General features: G+C 32.9%; 2 protein-coding genes across 4 annotated transcripts; one reads left to right on the forward strand and one right to left on the reverse strand.

Annotated features, from left to right (window-relative positions):
* The first annotated feature begins 2,602 nt into the window (after positions 1–2,602).
* On the forward strand, positions 2,603–8,192 carry LOC110657460 (E3 ubiquitin-protein ligase WAV3). The gene is made up of 3 exons (XM_021814664.2): positions 2,603–3,054; positions 5,630–7,566; positions 7,969–8,192. The coding sequence occupies exons 1-3, from the start codon at positions 2,842–2,844 to the stop codon at positions 8,174–8,176; spliced, it is 2,358 nt and encodes a 785-aa protein (XP_021670356.2). The 5' UTR covers positions 2,603–2,841; the 3' UTR covers positions 8,177–8,192.
* A 590-nt stretch (positions 8,193–8,782) lies between these two features.
* Positions 8,783–12,508, reverse strand: LOC110657461 (uncharacterized). 3 transcript variants are annotated; one of them, XM_021814668.2, is made up of 4 exons: positions 12,286–12,508; positions 10,380–10,574; positions 9,233–9,364; positions 8,783–9,150 (listed from the first exon to the last, which is right to left on the reverse strand). In XM_021814668.2, the coding sequence occupies exons 2-4, from the start codon at positions 10,473–10,475 to the stop codon at positions 9,073–9,075; spliced, it is 306 nt and encodes a 101-aa protein (XP_021670360.2). In that variant the 5' UTR covers positions 10,476–10,574; positions 12,286–12,508; the 3' UTR covers positions 8,783–9,072. The 3 variants fall into 3 exon arrangements, with proteins under 3 accessions (XP_021670360.2, XP_021670358.2, XP_021670357.2); XM_021814666.2 differs by having other exon boundaries at positions 9,233–9,359; positions 10,380–10,570; positions 12,286–12,505; XM_021814665.2 differs by having other exon boundaries at positions 9,233–9,359; positions 12,286–12,505.
* Between the last annotated feature and the right edge of the window lie 4,631 nt (positions 12,509–17,139).

The following is a 17,139-nucleotide window of genomic DNA, read 5'->3' on the forward strand; positions in this document are numbered from 1 at the left end:
AGATCCTTTTTGAACCTTTGATAGGTTGTTTGAGTTATTAATTAGCATAAAAAAACAAAGAGAATGATTAAAATATTAATTAAATTAATTTTTTAAATATTAAAAATTAAAATATTAATTTTGCCAAATTATAGAAATTAAAAAGTAATTTACCTTTAATTATTTTTTATATTATTATTATTGTTATTACAACCATTAAAATAATACTAATAAACGAATAACAGATAATCGAGTAATGAGTAATGGGCAATCTGAACCAAATATCCATGGGATACTTGGACACTTGGTGGAAAGTTGCTCCTCATCTACATGAGATTCAACAAATAAAGTAGACTTATAGTCCTGCCCAATCATAAATTTTAAATTTTAAGAATTTATATCAAATCCTATATATATATATATATTAATCAATTTTACCTATTTTATTATAATTTTATTCTATTATTGACTTAAGTATCGAAGCGATAGCTCTTATAGTCGTAGAAAAGGAGAACAACATAATTATAATAATAGAGGTAGCCTTATAATGTAAAAGTCAATGATTAATATTTGTAACAATTAATCAATCAAATTTTTTTATTATAAAAAGAAAAACATTTTTCAAAAAATCCATACAAATAACGTTATTTTGATTTTCAATTATAAACATTACTTCATTTCAATCTTTAATTAATTTGTTTACTTTTGTCTTCCTTATAAATCAATTATTTATTGGTTGGTGTGATGGTATGATCTTGAGTTGGAATGCATCAATATATATAATTATGATTTGAGGCTTTGAGGTAAATAATTTATTGCAAAAGAAACACAAAAAGTAACAAACTATTATTAATAGGTTCCTTTTGCACTCTAGACTGGCCATAACAAAATAATAATAATAATAATAATAATAATAATAATAATAAATATTAAGATCATGTTAGGTAATATTAATTATTTTAATAAATATTAATTATTTTACTAAATATTATATATTAGTTGTTAATAGTTAATTGTTTATATAATATTTAAAATAAAAATATTCAATAAAAATAATCATTAAATATAAAAAATAATATAAGGGGTTTAGCCTTAGTAACTGTCAGTTATTTTTTTAACTGTTAAATATTAATTATTAATAATTAGTTATTTATATAGTGATTTAAAATATAAGTGTTCAGTAAAAATAATCATATAATTAAATATTAAATATAAAAATAATAATATAATTATTTTAACTATAGTCAAAACACTAAATATTATCTTAAAAGATGAGGAGCGTAATATTTTATGATTTATTTATTCAACCTTTAAGTACTACTACTCATACTATTGAATAATATAAATAAAAAAATAATATTTTGATCATAATCAGATCATTAAATATTAATTTAAAAGCTATTGTCAATTAGAATCAAAACTAATTTTTCATAAATTATAAATAAGCCTAATAATAACATAATTTTAACATAAAAATAATTAATTACTCATTCACATTAATCAACTTCAGCTTAATAATGCTGAAAGCATTATTTGTCCTAAGGCTATAAGTTTAATTTTATTTGGAGTGATCAATTAGTAAAAAACTTACACTCCATTTATTTTGCGAAAAATATTTTTTAAAAAATATATTTTATATTTTTAATATTTAAGATATTTAAAAAATAAATTAAAAAAAATATTTTTTTTAAAAAGAAAAATTAAAAAAAAATCATTTTCTAAATTTTAATAATTTTATTAAAATGTAAAAATATTTATACATTTATTATATAAACACATATTATTAGTTTAACATTATAACTAAATAATGTAAAAAATTTTTAAAAAATAATTTTTATAAAAAATATTTTTTTATATATAAATTATTTTCCAAAGCTTCAAAGTAATTAAGAGTTTCAAATGTTGTTGCATAGTAAATATATATTTTGTACTTTTATTTTTGAAACTAAAATTTTTGAAAAATTTAAATAAAAAGGAAAATAAAAAATAAAAGTCTCATAAAAAATAAAATCAACTTATTAAATATAATTATTTTATTAAATAATAATTGTGTTATTAATTCATAAATAATTATTGGAAACTTAATTAAAATTTTTCATTTTATTAATAATTACTAATAATTATATTTATTAATAGTTTTATTTTTGTTATTAATCTTTAGTTATATTTTCAGTTAATTAAATTAAATAATAAAATAAAATGTTTCAATTTAATTATTTATTAAATTTTAATTAATATTTTAAAGAAATTAATTTGGTTTATTTTATCTATTATTATTATTTTTTTTTGGCGATAGTGAATGATTGCAAAGAGCAACCAAAACGTGCTTTTATTTTACTATTTGCTTAATAAAACCCACGAAACCAACCAAAGGTCAAAATCCTCTCTCTACACTTACGAGAATCCACCTTTCCCTCCCCTTCTCTCTCTCTCTCTCTAATGGCGGCCAAGAACAAGAACACCACCCTCAAGACTAGTTCTGCTCTCAAGTCTTAACCCAGCCTTCATCTGCGACTCAGTCCCTTCCTTTGACATTTTTTAGCCTCTCAAAACCGACATTTCTATATGAAGTATTGCCTCAGAACAATCTCCTCTTGAAAAAAAGGAAACTATACACCTCTCTCTCTCTCGGTTTTCGTGTTCAATTTCATCTTTTGTTAAAAACCCATTGTCTCTCCCCTTCCAAGATAGAAGAAAACAGAAAACAAAGAAAGCAGCTTGGCTCAAAGCACTTTGAGATCTGTCTGTTTTTGTTCGTTCTTGCTTTTGGTTTCTTTGAGTTGTTAAATTCTACTTCCTGGATTCTTGCTCTGGTTCTTGAATCTTTGGAAGATTTCAAGTTGTGGTTCAAGTTCAATCAAAATGGGAAGCAAATGGAGAAAAGCAAAATTAGCTTTGGGTTTAAATCTTTGTGCGTATGCACCAAGAACTCTAGAGGACTTACCACCACCTGCAAGTGAGAGACTATCTGATGCTGCTTTGCTTTCACCTGCAAACTGGGACTCAAGGCCAATGACACCTACACCATCTTCACACGGTCTGAGGTTGTCCAAGAGTGGAAGCAAATCATCAAAGGTTCGTTTTTTTTTTTTTTTTTCTCATTTTTATACGTATTCTTAGCTGAAAATACTTCTATTTTAGTGTTTTGCTTCTGGGTTTTTCATGGGTTTTATTAATTCTGAATTGAGATTGAGGTCAAGAAAGGGAAATGGATTCTCGGATGTTCGGTTTTTTATGTTCTGCCTTTTGTGGTTCATGGGTATTGGTAGTTCTGAGCGGTGATATGCTTGGTAGTTTTGATATTGGATTTATATTGATCGATTTTCTCAGTTTTTCGTGTTACCCTTGGATGAGTTTGGTGGTTTTGAATCTTGCTCTGTTCAGCCGCTAGATTTTATTTTCCTTTTTCCTCTAATTTTTTTTATTCCTGTGGTAGGTAGGGTTGATAAAGGAAATGAAGTTCTGTAATTTTTATTTTTTGGGTTCAGAGAATTAAAGAATTGTACTCAGCTGAACTGAGTTAAATGTTTTATGCTTCCTTATTGATTATGTTATTACCAGAGCTTGTATGTAATTTTGGGTGATGGGCATTCTAGTTCCCTGTTGGCTATTGGCTGTTGGGTCTTTAATTGCTGATGAAGAGGGGAGAAACGGTTACGGTAGCCAAGTTGTTGTATTTCTATTAATAAAGGTCTTTAATTTACTTTTAATATCTCCTTTCCTGGATTTAAATTTACTTTTCCGATTCCTACATCTTCAGCTAACAAAAGGATCTTTGGATTTATAGGAACATTTATCTTCTTTGTATTTTTCTTAGACATGGACGGTTGAAAGAGCATAGAAATTTCTTTCTTTATTTTTTCTTCTAGCCACTTTATTTAATCCTTGGCCAGAGATTTGGTAGGAAGTTAAATGATCTTGTAGCGACTTTGGTTGCTGTTGATTTCAATTTCCAGATTTTAAAATTATTATATAGAATTCTTTATTTACTCTTAAATCTGAATATGCCTTCATAATTTTGCTTGAATACCCTCTTTAGGCAGAGAGAGAGAGAGAAAAAATAAATAAATAAAAACAATGAACCGTAGAATTGAATGGTTGATATATGTTCTTTAGTCTAATATTTTAATGGCAGTTTTGGCAGTTTTTGAGTAGTACGTGAAATTATTGAGCTGCTTGGCTGATGTCATGTTGCTTCCCACTCTTTGACTTTGTGGGGTTAATAAATATGTCCCTCTCTGAACCATTTTCATTTGCCTTAACAGTAAAAGAAAACTACAGGTTTCCTCTTTCCTTTTCCTCTTTCCCTTGGAGGGAAGAAAAGCAGCTTCTGTGGTGGCTGAAACTGTGTGGATGTTTGATTGCAAGCTTTCTAGGTGTGAAACTTCATCAAAGAAATAAAAGAAAAGAAAAGAAAAGAAAAGAAACATCATAAAGCAGCATAAAATTTCCCTTTCTTTGATTATATAGGTTTTGCATTGAGGGGTCTGGTTCATCTGCATCATAAAATAATTGTTTGATAACCTTTCAAAAGTCACACTCTTATTTTCCAATCCACATTATCTAGTGTGCCCCATATGTTGGATACCTAACGTTTACTTCTTTCAAGCTTAATACTGATCCTTTATCCTAGTCTGGTGGCCTGGCCCAGAGCCTCAAAGCTATTCAGGCAGACAGCTTATTCTGCTGTGATTATTGCTGTCTGACCAAGTTGAAATAATACCATGAGACAACTAGTTTATTGTCATCTTCTGAAGGGAGACACAGAGGGTTTGGTAGGAGTGAGGTGGCGTAATAGAAACACATGCTAATTTTGTAACCATTGGAAATTGCCTACAAAATTATTCTGTACTGCCCTAGCTGGCCCAGGACTTGCACTATTATGGTGCTTGTAAATTGTGATGCTCTTAATTTATGATAGATGCTGGGGAAATATAATAAGCTGATTAAAAATTAGTGGTGGATTGAAGGTAAGTAAGCCTACACCATGATCTTCATCTGCTTTGTTTTCTAGATTATGATATGAGAACTAGTTTTTTAAATTTATGCTCGCTAATGCAGCTACTCACCAATTTATACAAAAATTCTTGGAGATTCATCTAAAACTAACTATCAATTACAGATTAGATGATGTTTTTATCAAGTGTTTGTTTATTCTGCCTTGTGGTTAGAATCTTTTGATTGGGCTAGTAAATTCATCTTTACATGCTTGTGGCTGTGGATTGAGTGCTTCATTAATGTAGCTTGTCCTGTGATATTGGTAATTTCATACTAGCTTAATGTTGTCATTGGCTTTTAGTACAATACCACTGAGCTTTTCAGTTATCAAATACTAAATTTGATTAATAGGTAATAGGTTTGTAAAACAAAAGTGCTGCCTACCAATAAAAGAAGTTTCTAGGACATGATGTACTGATTTTCTCTGGATTTATTGTATGTCAATTCTTTTACAAGAAGAATGTTTTCTATGCGATTTTTGGTGTATCATGCAGATCTGAATGCTTATGTTTGGAAGTGTTCAATGTTCTCCTTATCAATGATGCTAATAATCCTGAATATATAGTGAGAATATTTTACCTTTAAATTTTATACTGATGTTTATTCCTTTTTGGCTCTTTTTTTTTTTTTTTTTTTTTTTTCGCACTTTCAGCAAACCTGCTCAATATGCCTGACCATGATGAAACAAGGAGGCGGCCATGCTATTTTTACTGCAGAGTGCTCACATTCCTTCCATTTCCATTGCATTGCTTCAAATGTAAAACATGGAAACCAAATTTGTCCAGTTTGCCGAGCAAAATGGAAAGAAATCCCCTTGCAGGCTCCCAGTTTGGACCCTTTGCCTGCTAGAGCATCCATCAATGCACTAGGTTGGCCTCAAAATGATGCTTTGATGACTGTCGTCCGAAGGTTACCTCCTCGTCGAGATCTGAATCGAAGGCACATTGTCCCATTACTTCAGGCTCCTGAGCCAAGTGTATTTGACGATGATGAATCATTAGATCTCCAACCTGTTTTTGCTGATAGGAGTTCTGGCAATAATAAAAATGCTGCAGATCACAATTCTGCTAGAACTATAGAGATCAAGAAGTATCCAGAAGTTTCAGCTGCATCGCGATCCAAGTCATATGATAACTTCACTGTCTTGGTCAATCTTAAAGCTGCTGCTACAATTATAAGACAGGATCCTAGAAGAAACCAGGCTAGCTTGCCTCAAATCTCGCAAGCTCCTCGTGCCCCAGTTGACCTAGTCACAGTGCTTGACATCAGTGGTAGCATGGCAGGTACAAAGCTAGCATTGCTAAAACGAGCCATGGGGTTCGTAATACAGAACCTTGGCTCCAATGACAGGCTCTCAGTTATCGCCTTTTCTTCCACTGCCCGCCGCCTCTTCCCCCTCCGTCGAATGTCTGATACGGGCCGTCAGCATGCACTTCAAGCTGTCAATTCTTTGGTTGCAAATGGTGGAACTAATATTGCTGAAGGCCTGAGAAAGGGAGCGAAAGTAATGGAAGACCGAAGGGAAAAGAATCCTGTGGCAAGTATAATACTGCTATCAGATGGGCAGGATACTTATACTGTCAGTGGTTCTGGTGGTAACCAACCTCAGCCAAATTACTCGTTGCTCCTCCCTCTGTCTATTCATGGCAGTGAAACTGCAGGGTTTCAGATTCCAGTGCATACTTTTGGCTTTGGTGCAGACCATGATGCTTCATCAATGCATTCAATTTCAGAAATTTCAGGAGGCACCTTTTCTTTCATTGAGACTGAAGCTGTAATACAGGATGCATTTGCACAATGCATTGGGGGACTTTTAAGCGTTGTGGTGCAGGAGCTGCAGGTGGCAGTGGAGTGTGTGCACCCAAGTATCCACCTTGTCTCACTGAAAGCAGGAAGTTACCCAAGTCGTGTGATGGCTGATGCACGTACAGGGTTTATTGATGTCGGAGATCTTTATGCTGATGAAGAGAGGGATTTTCTGGTTTCAGTCAATGTCCCAGCTGTCTCTTCTGGAAATCAAACACCACTAATAAAGGTGAGATGTGTTTACAAGGATCCTTTAACTAAAGAAATCAAAACATTAGAAACTGAAGAACTTAGGCTTGAGAGGCCTGAAACATCTGAAGAAGGAGCATTGTCAATTGAAGTCGACAGGCAACGCAACAGACTTCAAGCAGCTGAGGCAATGTCACAGGCAAAAACTGCAGCTGAGCAGGGAGATCTGGCTGGTGCAGTTTCTATCCTTGAAAAGTTCAGAAGGGTGTTGTCAGAAACTATATCAGCTAAATCCCATGATCGATTATGCATTGCATTAGATGCAGAGCTCAAGGAGATGCAAGAGAGGATGGCAAGTAGGCATGTGTATGAAGCATCTGGTAGAGCTTATATTCTTTCAGGTCTGAGCTCACATTCATGGCAAAGAGCAACAGCAAGAGGAGACTCAACTGATGGTTCAAGTCTTGTTCAGGCTTATCAAACCCCATCAATGACTGAGATGCTTACTCGATCTCAGGCTATGTTACTTGGTAGTCCATCAGCTCAGAGGCTTGTCCAGCCATATTGGTCATTTGGATCACAGCCAAATCCAAGGTGACTTCGTATAATCTGGGCAATGGGCATACTTGCTTATTTCAGTAACCACCCCAACCCCCGCCAGCTCCCCCCCCCCCACCCAACTCTTCCTTTTTCTTTGAAATATTATTTGGGGTAAACAGGAGAGATAAGAAGAAAGTTGTTTTGACAGTGATTTTGATCGTTTCACGTGTGTAAATGAATAAAAACTGGGAAAGGGGTGAAGGGATATATTTGAAGGTAGAAAAGGAACACTAGATTCAAGAGTTCTGTTCCATTTGTTTGTGTTGCGGGGGATGATGTACATAATGAGAAATGGTATTTTTCTTTGGGAGAAATGGGCATAAGTTTGTAATTGTGGAGATGGTTGGGGTGAAGTTTTTGCCTAATATAGTCTACCTGCTCTCAATTCTTTTGCAGGATTATGCTATTTTTGGCCATGTTGAATCAAGAGTTGCTTCTCTTCTTGCTTCTTTCTCTCATGCCTGTGCATATATCATGCATATGTATTGACAGTAGCATGTGCGTAACATTTGATCATTTGGTTCTCCATTTGAACAAGAAAATGGATTGTACATCTCCATTTCTTTGCATGAAAGTGGGTAAAGAAATAAAAGAGAGAGGATAATGATTTATTCTGTTTCTCTGATTGGATTCTTGTACAATGAATGAAGCTATAAAGAACCATTGTTATTGCTTTATGGCCAAGTTTCACTGTTAGTGGCCATAATGTTGCCATATCTACTAATTTGAGAGAATTCAGTTTAAGAGTGCGAAAGGGCTCAATTTGCATTAAAATTTCGCCATTTATTTGCTCAAACTTCTGGGTTCTATAGTTCTCGTTGAATTCTTCTCTCTAAGAACGATTCATGATAGAATCCAAAGCGTAAATAACTAATTGCCTTCAGCTATTTCACTCGCAAAAGCTCTGTGGCATTATCCTCAACAAATTCCACTAAAAAAGACCTTGACAAATTGATGATAGCGGTTTGATGAGATATGACAGTTTGAATGGTAGATAGAAGAGTCAAGAATAAAAATGCTACTTTTTTGTTTTTCACTTTTCCTCCTCTATCCTCACAGTTGATATCGATAAATATGTCAAGCAATGGAACAGAATAAACGAATGATTTAATGCTACTTTTTTTTCCTTCAAGCTTAATTTCATTCTGCAATGTTTTCACAGCAACACACTAAAATGAATGGTTTTGGCATACTGGAAAGTGCAACAGTGTAAGACAACACAGTTCACTACTACAGTTGTGTTTTGAATATAATTATAACCAACTACCATCTATATCAAGTTAATTCAACCCCAAACTGGATGCTACTATTACATCTATTCAGAAGTGGGGGGTACTATAGGAAAATTTATTTGGTACAACCGTCGTATGTACAATGGATAGATTTTAAACATTGATTATGGTGAAACTCACATAGGATCCACCATGATTAATGGTTATAATACAACGGTTGTATTCTAAAATTTCTCGTAGTACAGTGTAGATAGAAATGAGCCAGAGACTAGCCTGACTTGCCTTCATTTGGCTTTGGAATTCTTTTGTACTCGTAGTTGTTTATGTCCATTTTCTTTTGCAAAGCCTGTTATCACACATAAATGCAAATTAGTTATAATGCCCTCGAGAGTACTAATTTTGGGGTATGCTATATCTAAACACAGTACCTTTAACTCCTCTTCCAGTGTAGTCTTTTTAGGATTGTATGCTTCTACAGGCCCTGTTCTAGATAATGCATTTCTTGTCTCAATAATCTCCCATTCTTGATCATCCTTCACCTTTGCAATATCCTTGCTGAACTACAAAACCCAACCTCATTTCAGAAGAGGAGAAAAAGAAAATGAAAATAAGATGATGCAATGACTATGATGAAGCTTTTGTATGTTGTGATGTAGCTTTTGCTGTTTTGTGGCAACAGGAAAATTCTTACCGTCGCATTCATTTACCAATCCAGGTCCCAAATTGATAAACCATCAGCAAACATATATTTCTCAAATCTTTTCTAAAACAAATTCAGTATTTGAAAAAGATGCCTCATAGAAACTAATTAAAAAAATATTAAATTATTATTAGAAAATTTATTTTTTTAAACATATTAATTAAAAAATAATCAACTCAACTCAACTCAACTAAGCCTTTATATCAAAGATTTGGGGTCGGCTATATGGATTCGCTTTATCCACTCTAAACGATTTTGGGTTAAATCCTCAGAAATGTGTAATTCTTCTAGGTCATGTTGTACTACTCTCCTCCAAGTCAATTTAGATCTACCCCTTTTTTTCTTTCTATCCTCTAACCTAATGTGCTGTACTTGTCTAACTGAAGCCTCCGTATGTCTACGCTTCACATGACCAAACTATCTCAATCTACTTCTCTCAACTTATCTTCAATTGACACCACTCCTACCTTTTCTCTCATACTCTCATTACGGACTTTATCTAGCCTAGTATGGCCACTCATCCACCTTAACATTCTCATCTCTGCAACTCTTATCTTAGACGCATACGACTCTTTCATTGTCCAACACTCACTACCATATAACATAGCTGGTCGTATGGCTGTACGTTAAAATTTTCCTTTCAACTTATTGGGAATTTTACGATCACATAAAACTCCCGTGGCACGTCTCCACTTCAATCACCCGGCTTTAATCCTATGACTAACATCCTCCTCACATCCCCCATCTACTTGAAAGACTGAGCCTAAATATTTAAAGTGATTACTTTGGGACAGTACCACTCCATTCAGAAAAATAATTTATGGTGGTATCATATGATTCAAAATTGTAATTTTTTTGATAAAAAAAGCACTAACCTGCCTTGCAACAAATGACCAAGGCCTACTGCCCCAAAGACAGTGAGTGAAATCATGGGAAGCCCATATCTGACAAATGGATGCTTCCTTCCCCATCTTTTGAATGACGAAGCTGAACTTTGAATCTTAGCAGTGGCAGTAGAAACCTTATTTTTCGGAGGCTGATCCATTTCTGTTTCAATAGTTGTCATCTTCCTAAACCATGAGAAGGCTGTCAGTGCAGTATAACAACTCTTGTAATGCCATTCAAGCTAAACTGCAATGAATAGTATCTATTTTCCCCTATAAATGCAGTAAAGACATCCCATGCGGCTCACAACAAAAAAAAAGGGGGGCAAGCATTTATACATCTTAAAATGTCAACAATATTCAATCAAAAACACATTCAGGTTGTTGCAAAAGATCCCAGTAAAAGAGCAATTTAATTATGGGAAAATAAAAAACTATAAACATCTTCGTTGAATTAGCAAAAATAGAGCCCTAGGCCAAATACATCTCTCCCTTCAACTAAACTTGAAGGCAAATAAAATGCACAAATCTCAAGGTCTGACTAAAGAAAAAAAACTCAAGATTACACTTTTGATGAGAAAATTAATGAATTCCCATTACAGCATCAACATTTCATTATTGAAAAATGATTGAATGACCAACCGAATAAAATACACAATATCCATTCATTTTAAGGTAATTCATTCAATACTGAATCATACAATCATACAAATGATTTCCCAGGCTGTATTCTACTGCTTTTATTCTTCACAACACAAATGTGTTGGCAATTCCACCAAAGATGGAAAGTAAACATCATAGTGAAGGCACAGGCCAGTCCACAAGATCTATTCCTGATTATAGATAAATTTTGCAAGATTATAAAGGCTGGAATTCAAATCTACACATGGGCAATACTTAAGCTAAAAGCTATTAAACTATAGGCTGACAAAGTTCCTTAAAAAAAAAAAAAAAAAAAAAAAAGTCACTCAAATTGCTCAAGACAAGGACTTCTTTCAATTAAAATCAACCAATAAACTAATGGTACCTGGAAAACAAGGGTAGCCAAACCCGAATCCAATTATATATGTGATACCCGAATCCATCCTAAGCACGATTAGAATTTAGTAACCGTCCCAAACCCATTTACTACCATCCGCATATTACCAGAACCTGCCCAAACCCAATTGTTTTTTTGCATTTTTTACAGGAAATTTAATCATAAGGGATTTGGGGTAAAATATCTGAACCCGTATCCAAAATATTAAAAGAATCATGACAAAATAAAATTCTAGATTTTAAAATAATTAAAAAAATAATACTACAATTTCATTTCACACATTAATTTCATAAAAAAAATTATAAATAAAGTTAACATATAAAATATAGCCAAGCCAATGTTTTTTTTTTTCTGTTTCCTCCTTTCCCATTGATAACAGCATGCTTAGGTCCTCCCCATCACAGAGAAGTAATCAAGTAAATACACTGGTCTATATGATCTTCAAAAAAAAGAAAAAAAGCCTTCATTCAGCTCGAAAATGCCAATTCAACAAACAAAATTAAGTTCCAATACCAAATCGCGATGCATAAATTGAATTTAAAGGAAAAATTGCATTGCCAACGTGACAGCTAAAAGAACATGCTTATGAGTTGTGGCACAAATCTTAAACCGCCAATGGAAGTTTCTAAGGAATTAAAACCAAAACCCTAATCAACGGAACAGTAAATGTAACCGCAGATACTCTGTACTATTAAACCAAAAATTCAAAACCCACGGTACAGCGCTTCACATGGAAACAAAAAAAAAAAAAAAAAAAACAGAGATCTGTCAACCGTGGAATGAACCCTTGGTTTAGGAAAAGATGGAAGAGAAGACGCAAAGGTATGTTAACTGAAAAGTGAAAATTCAAGTACTCACCTGCGAAAAGCACCGACGAATTGCTTCAGTGATGCGGCTTCGAAGACAGTGACAGCGAGGGAATGGGAAGAAAGAGGTAAGAGGGAGCTGGGGCTTTGGGGAAGGGGGAGGCGGCGGCGTGACTCAATGGCCTAATGATATAGAGGAGCTGCTGAGTATTTTTCTTTATGCGCCTCATTTTACTCTCACCATTTAATTTTTTTACATAATTGCCTTTTCTATGGGATAGAGCATATGAAATTTCTACCAAGATCCGAACACTCTATTAGATTTTTTTTTTTATTCTCTTTATTTTTAAATTTTATAATACTTTTATTTAATTTAAAATATATTTATTTTCAATAATTAATTAAATTTAATAATTTATAAATAATTAATTAAATTTAATAATTTATAATCTCATAATAAAAAATAACCTTATTTTTTTTCTATTCCATTATTTCCTATTTGTCATTATATATATATAATGATAAGAAGTTTTATTATAAAAACTTAAAATTAATTTTATTTAATGATGTAGTTAAGGGTTTTTATTTAATAATACAGTAAAAGTTTTTTTTTTTAAAGAAATTTGTGTTCTTATAGGAATTTTTTAGCAATTTTTTCTAAATGATTTAATTTTTAAAATTTTTTTAGGAAATACGAATAATATATTTTTTTTTATAAATAATAGGATTGTTAATGGCTAAGAATAATAGTAAAATTCTTTCACTAATTAAAATTTAATAATTTATAATAATATATCTTTTAATAAATGAAAATTATAATTAGGATATGTCATTTTTACAAATTGTGGTAAGATATAAGAACTTTTTTAATATTATATATAATTTAAGTTTTATTTAAATTAAGATTTATTATTCTGTAATTTTACTATGTATAGGTTTTTTTTATTTTATTCTTATTAGTATTTTTTAATATGTGTTGCGTATTTTTTATATTCATTATACATACTCATAATTTAATTTTTTATATATAATTTTTTTATTAATTTTCTTATATGATATAATATTATTATAATAAATTGATCATAATTTTTTATCTATATATTTATTATAAAATACTAATAATAAAACACATATATCTTGTATTTTTTAATTTGTGATGCTTTTATAATAATAACTTCCATCAATAATAATTTCATATTAATTTTTAAATTCTAACCATTTTCTTAATTTTTAGATTTTTTTTCCTCTTACACTTATACATTTGTCAAGTATACATAGACAATATTTTTTTTATTTAATACAGTAAATAGTATAAACTCTCTTATAATTGTTCAAAATTTTTATGCAAGGTAATAAAATTTAAAATAAAAATCTCTAATTAAAATATATAATTATAAATAATATAAAAATTTAAGAGTATTTTTAACATGAATTACTATCATAATACCAAATAATTACAAGTCTATTTTATTTTTTAATTAATTCTTAATCAAAATTCGTTTATAATGTAAAGTTCTTTTATACCAAAGTCTCTAATGAAAGTTCTTTTATCATTTTTCAATGGGTGGAAAATAAATTTTACATTTTATTTAAAATTTTAATTTAGTTTTATTTTTTATATTAAAATTTATAATTATAATAATTAATATAAGCTTAAATTAATAAAATTTATTGATAAACAGAATCTTATTTGATTTAGATTTAATTATATAATCAGATTAAGATAACTTTTTTTCTTTTGTTTTATATAATGTGGGCACTTATGTAATTAAAATTTATAGGTTATTAATTTTTTTACTATCATAAATAATAAAAAAGAATCTTCCTTATTTTCAAATTAAGTTTAATTTTCAATTGTCAATTAAATTTTGTTCTTTATTATTATAATTAATTTCAAATTATATAGTCAATTAAATTTAATCATTGATTGTAATAATATTAAATTATTATGGATATTTTTGGTAATATATATATGAGGAACAGAGAGAATTAGAGGATGACATATAGAGAGAGGAATAACACATTGAAGGAAGAACATGGTATAAAATGAGAGAGAAATTTTTAAAGGATGATATATGGAGATTGTAAAAGTGCATGGAAAAAGAGTATAGGTAATCATGAGAACAAGTTTTAAAGGATGACATATAAAGAGAGCAATTATATATGGAATGCAAGATATGTATAGTGATAGGGGAAGATAGTAGTCAACACTATTTGGTTAAATCGAATTGATTGAATTACCATGAATTGATTTAATTTGGTAATTCGATTTAGTTTATGTAACACCCCAAAATTTTATTAATTATGGGTATTTTTGATATTTAAATTTTATTTAAATTTTAGGAATTTTTTTTGAGATTTTTCGGATTTTAAAAATCGGGTTCGATTTTCCGAAAATATAAACTTTGATGATTTTTAAAAATTAATTTAAAGACCACGTGGCAAAACTAAAAATATATTTGGAGTCTACGTATTTTTCTGAGTTTTCGGGAATTTTTTCGAATTTTGGACCTCGTTTTGGTCCGAGGCAGAGTAAAAATTCAAAATTTTGTATTTCGAATCGAACCGGCCGAATCGAACCGGACCGGATCGGACCGGTCGAATCGGACCGGTCTCTTCTCTTTTTCTTCCTCTTCCTCCCGCGCGCGACGCCCTCCCCTTCTCTCTCTCTTTTCTCTCTCCTCCCCTCCCCTGCCGCCGGCTGCCTCCCTGCGTCCTCCTCGCCGTGCCGCCTCCCGGCCCGGCCAGTGCGGCCGCAGCCGGAACGCGCGATTCTCCCCCTGCAGCGACTTCCTCGGCCGTCCGGCCGATCCGGTCCGATTGGACCGGTCTTGTGTCCAAAACCATCTACTCGGCGAGAGCTTTCCATAGACACCAAGAACGCCGAAATCCATCGAGCGGATTGTCCGATTTTAGCTCGGGAAGATTTTAGCCCATTTCGACTTTTGGGCTAGATTTCTCGAAAACCGTGAATCCCACGAGAAAACCGAGGCTACCAGCACGCTCCACTCGACGAGAGCTTCGCGGGATATTAATTTCAAAATTTTCCGACAACGTTTTTCGGTGGGTCCCACGGAACTTCGCAGTGTTTTTTCCGAGCATTAAATGAGCTTAGAAAATTCTGAAAAATTTATGTACTAACCCCCATGTTATGGGCTTCGTGTAGGTATTCTCAATTCGCGGAAATTCGGCGATTGGCCAAGTCCGCAAATTTCGGACTGCATGCACCGTTCTGGAAAAGTCTCGAATTGGGCGAGATTTTGCCTACCCCCATTGTCGACGTCGGCGCGTCCCGAGGTCGGAATCGGCAAAGGTAAACCCGAACCTTGTTTTTTCGTAATTTTCTAGTGCTTAAATAGGATTAAAAATCCGTAAAATATTCGTGGTAGCTTAGAAAATTACGATTCTTTTGAAATAGCTTAGTAATATTGCTAAGGACCGCGGGCAAAGTTTTATAATTTTTAGAGCTTGTTTGGGAGGTTTCGCAAAAATGATCAATAATAAGGACTAAATTGAAATTTTGCGTATTGTGATGGATAATTGATTTGATGGGCCCAGGAGGGGCTGTGTGATATGATTGAACTGTTGATATATGGATTGTGAATATAGAAGTGCGTTTTTAGCCCTTTTGCAGGTTGGGTAGGTCCTAGGTATAGGGGAGACTCTGCCGGATTTTCAAGACGACTTAGGGCGTAATTGGTCTTTTTCTTTGTTTGTATTGAGTCGATTGTATTAATTAGATGTAATGTAATTGTCGTGTGGCCGATGACCTTCTTCCTCCGCCACCGCCCACGGTAATTTGTCGTCAAGTCTGTGAGTAAAATATTAATTTTAATTATAATTTCGATATTATTATATGTTCAGCATGCCCATGCATCACTTATATGAATATATTTATGTAGTTAAACTCTAGGCACGATTTATGTTGCATTCATAACTGTTAATGTGCCATGAGTGTTGTTGTGGTAATTTGGAGCAGTGTGCGTGCGTTGGCGTGCGTGTGATGTGGTGTGGACTATGGATAGGACGGGGTAGTCACGGCTTGAGTTCTTCGCTGGGACCCGTTCCTTCGAGGGGTAGTCACGGCTTGAGTTCTTCAGGACCCTCGATTTGGTTTATTAAGCGAAAGTCCGGCTTGAGTTCTTCAGGCACTGTGTTGGATTTAAGAGAGTCATGCAGGATCGGCTCCCAATATATTATGATTGATGCTACAGGGTGCGTGAGTGCTCCAAATTACCTTTTTGATGCTATGATGTGAATATGATGTTAATGTTGCATTTCACTCTACAGGTTGCATTAGTTTTAGATAGTTATAGAGATTATAGTTAAGATTGATATTTTACTCTGAGTCGAACGCTCACTCTGTTCAAAAATTTTTACAGCCACAGGAGGATATTTTATTCAGGTTAACTCGCTTTTATCCTTCGCAGTTGTTTATCCATGTTTGTGTAATTTTAATTACTCCTAGAATTTCCGCATGTGTTAGCGTGATTTATTTGAATTTGGTCCGTAATATTTTTATCATGTTGGACCTGTAAACTTAAATATTTTAAGTCCTGCTTGATGGATTGGATGAGGAGCCGAGCTCCCATGTATTATTATGCTGATGAGTATGTGGAGGGTGAGCCGAGCTCCCAACTGGAGTGTTTATTGTGTTTACAGGTCGGGTGAGTCGAAAACTCCCCGTTGGAAAGTCCATTTATGGCGGACTCTGTCCGCTTGTTTTCTTGATATTGGGCCCAAATGGGCCTTAGAGTTGGGTTAATGAATAGTTAAGGCTTACTACGGGCCTCGGGGCTTTAGGGTGGCCTGTGTCCTAGTGCTTGGTCCGGCCCATAGGTTGGGTCGTGACAAATGTGGTATCGAGCTTAGGCTCCAGTTCTTAGGAATGTTGTCTAAAGTGTTG

This window comes from Hevea brasiliensis, chromosome 14 (assembly GCF_030052815.1).
Source record: "Hevea brasiliensis isolate MT/VB/25A 57/8 chromosome 14, ASM3005281v1, whole genome shotgun sequence".
NCBI classification, from domain to species: domain Eukaryota; kingdom Viridiplantae; phylum Streptophyta; class Magnoliopsida; order Malpighiales; family Euphorbiaceae; genus Hevea; species Hevea brasiliensis.

Coding starts and splice junctions, on each gene's coding strand:
- LOC110657461 (XM_021814666.2), bottom strand. CDS start 10,570: ATGACAACTATTGAAACAGAAATGGATCAGCCTCCGAAAAATAAGGTT. Junction 9,360..10,379: donor GGTCATTTGTTGCAAGGCAG/GTTAGTGCTTTT, acceptor TTTGTAGTTCAG/CAAGGATATTGCAAAGGTGA. Junction 9,151..9,232: donor CACTGGAAGAGGAGTTAAAG/GTACTGTGTTTA, acceptor GTGTGATAACAG/GCTTTGCAAAAGAAAATGGA.
- LOC110657460 (XM_021814664.2), top strand. CDS start 2,842: ATGGGAAGCAAATGGAGAAAAGCAAAATTAGCTTTGGGTTTAAATCTT. Junction 3,055..5,629: donor GTGGAAGCAAATCATCAAAG/GTTCGTTTTTTT, acceptor TCGCACTTTCAG/CAAACCTGCTCAATATGCCT. Junction 7,567..7,968: donor GGATCACAGCCAAATCCAAG/GTGACTTCGTAT, acceptor ATTCTTTTGCAG/GATTATGCTATTTTTGGCCA.